The sequence below is a fragment of the Rhagoletis pomonella genome, unplaced genomic scaffold (assembly GCF_013731165.1).
Source record: "Rhagoletis pomonella isolate Grant_MI unplaced genomic scaffold, Rhpom_1.0 Rhpom_scaffold_00004, whole genome shotgun sequence".
Lineage (NCBI taxonomy): Eukaryota > Metazoa > Arthropoda > Insecta > Diptera > Tephritidae > Rhagoletis > Rhagoletis pomonella.
In genome coordinates, this window is record NW_023458558.1 from 46,748,571 (window position 1) to 46,751,233 (window position 2,663).

The following is a 2,663-nucleotide window of genomic DNA, read 5'->3' on the forward strand; positions in this document are numbered from 1 at the left end:
TGTACTGAAAACGTTTACGTTGACATTAAGAAACGGCCGCAAGATTTTATTTTTTAATTTTTTTAATCATTATCTCTTTCTATTTAGCAAGGTGTCGAAAAACGTGTTTCTGCAAAAATGTAAAGTTTGTTTGATTGGGGAAATTTTCGTTTGGGGCAATGAAAAAAAGCCCCAGAAATGGGCGTGATAGTTTAAGGACTAAAGTTAACAAAACACAGATTTACGCAGAATATGCATCAATAACATGCTATAGTTTAAGTAATGTTGAAGTTATAAGCGTTGCAGTAAAGGATTATTTTCGAAAATGGACTTTATATATTTTTGGGAAATGCCGAAAAATCTTTTTAGTAAGTTTTCAAGACCATGGGTTTTTTTTTTAGTTTATTTCTTGCCTAATTTGATATATAACAGATTTTAAAATAAAAACATTTTTAGGCGCCGGGGCCACTCGTTCGTAAATTATGGTTTATGGTTTTTGTGCTACACATCCCCTAAATTTAAACTATATGTTTAAATTATGTACACATAGGATACATGTGATTTACGTAGGTTCTCACTAAAAACGTTCCTGTAAATATAATAATAATCTTGCTTTTTTTACTTATGGAAAAAACTTTAAGGCATTTTTTTTTTGCTTTTCCAATTTCTGCGAATTGTGGACTTGAATTTTTGGAAGCACTTTATTTTCCAGATATTTAGAATTCCTTTCTTTAACTTGCCAATAAAGTTTTTTGCATTGTTTCACTTACTTACAAAGTAAAGTTTTTACACTTTGTTTTTATTTAAATTTTTACTTTTATTTTTCGTTATTGTTCATTGTGCAGTTCAGAAGTTTTTATTTCACCAAATAACTTTTAAACTCTTTTTTGTGCCACCTTTAAAACTCAAGTCAGTTTTGCGCACTTACCAGCTTCGGAAAATCCAGCTAAAGCCACGACAACAACAGTCGAACAAATGATAAAGTCCAAACAGTAGAAAGACTTCATTTTGATAAAATCCTTTGTTGTATAACAAAACTACCCGACAGCGTTAAAAAAGTAAAAAAATAAAAAAAATAAACGAAACTTTGAATTACAGTTGTTGCTTTTTTAAGCAGAAAAAATATCGGAATATTTAAAAATAACCGTCGCTAATTTGACCACCAACAAAGAGCACTGAGCGAATGTGATTGTATTTCTAGCTGAGTGAAAGTGTAAATGAATGGTAATGACAAGCGGTGCCGAGCAATCACAAATAGTCACAAGTTCTCACTCTGCTTACTGGTTACTTTGCTTGTGTTTGGCTGTTCGCGTACTTCGTCTTACCACGTTCACCGAAATTATGTTTGATAGCTGTGAAAACGCATGTCCTTTTATAGGAAAAAGACAAAAGCCATCGCCGGCAGGCTAATGGCAAAGCAACAAAGCGCATCAATGTGGCAACATAACTACAAATACAACTGCGGCAGCAACATTGGCACCAGTATCTACAAACGAACAGCGGTGGGGGCGTTAAGGGTGGCAGCAGCGGCTAGGAGCCCACGCATAGCGGAACTTACTTACCACTAACACCAATAGCCATTGATGGGATATGTGAGCAACATCACCACTACACTACACCTATTTACTTGAAAGGGAACACATTGTGGGCGACGGGTGCCCTTACTGGGGTGTCGTGTGTCGGGTGTGTGCGTGTATATATATGTATATGTTCAAGCACACATTTCACTGAGAAAGTGCTACAGCTAAAGCGTATGTAAATATTCAAAAGAAATTGTAAAACAAATTTTTTTTTAAATAATTTTATTTCACACAAATCTACAAATTCTGTATTTTTATATATGATTTTAAAACGAAATATTCGCAAAACCAAAACGAAAAGTGTAGGATTGTTTATTTTTTTTTATTAAGGAATATAACTGAAAATTGATAAAATTACGCTGAAAATGTTCATTTTCAAAACTAAAGCGAAACGTTTTAAAAATTTTTTAATGAAAATTCTTTTGTGACAAACTGGCACTTTTAAAATAAAACCGCAAACTTGATTACTGCAAATGTAATATGAAATCGTTTTAAAAATAAAATAAGATTTGTTAACCTTTACAAATTTGCTTATCATGAAAATGTTTTCAATTGTTTGAATTATTGGTCGAAAATAAAAATATTGTGCAAATAGAGAAGTTACGTAATGTTCCTCATGTATAAAAAGTTAACTTAAGGTCTGGCTTGATTTTAAGTAGGTACAAATTCCTCTTCTCAAAATATGCAGGAATAAATCACAACCTAAAACGTTCCATACAATTCTGAAAACGAAAAATTTTCTGTGCAGACATGTATCGATTGTCCCAGCAAAAAATACAAATACCTCAGAAATGAATGTGGAATCAAAAAAAAATGAAAAATCGCTTCTCCTTTCCCTTCTACAAGGCATTACTTTAGCATGATATGCTCATGACGGTAAATAATTACATACGACTTTGCATTCCCCGTAATGGTTTAAAGAAGGGAAATACAGTATATATATCGTCCCCTAAGGGTAAAAGGGTGCTAAGTCAATTTTTTTGGAATTTTTTCAGGAGAGGCGAAAAATCTATTTAGTTTCGTATTACCTGCCAAACAACTTCATTTAGAAAAAAAGTGGAATAATACCTTTTCACCTTTAGGCAGCGATATGTATGTACATAC

General features: G+C 32.6%; 1 protein-coding gene across 1 annotated transcript in view; it reads left to right on the forward strand.

Annotated features, from left to right (window-relative positions):
* Positions 1–123, forward strand: part of LOC118738240 (transient receptor potential protein-like) — a 14,825-nt gene extending 14,702 nt beyond the window's left edge. The window contains exon 11 of the mRNA XM_036469166.1: positions 88–123. Within this exon, the coding sequence (XP_036325059.1) occupies positions 88–123 (36 nt within the window). The remainder of the gene's footprint in view (positions 1–87) is intronic.
* Positions 124–2,663: the final 2,540 nt, after the last annotated feature.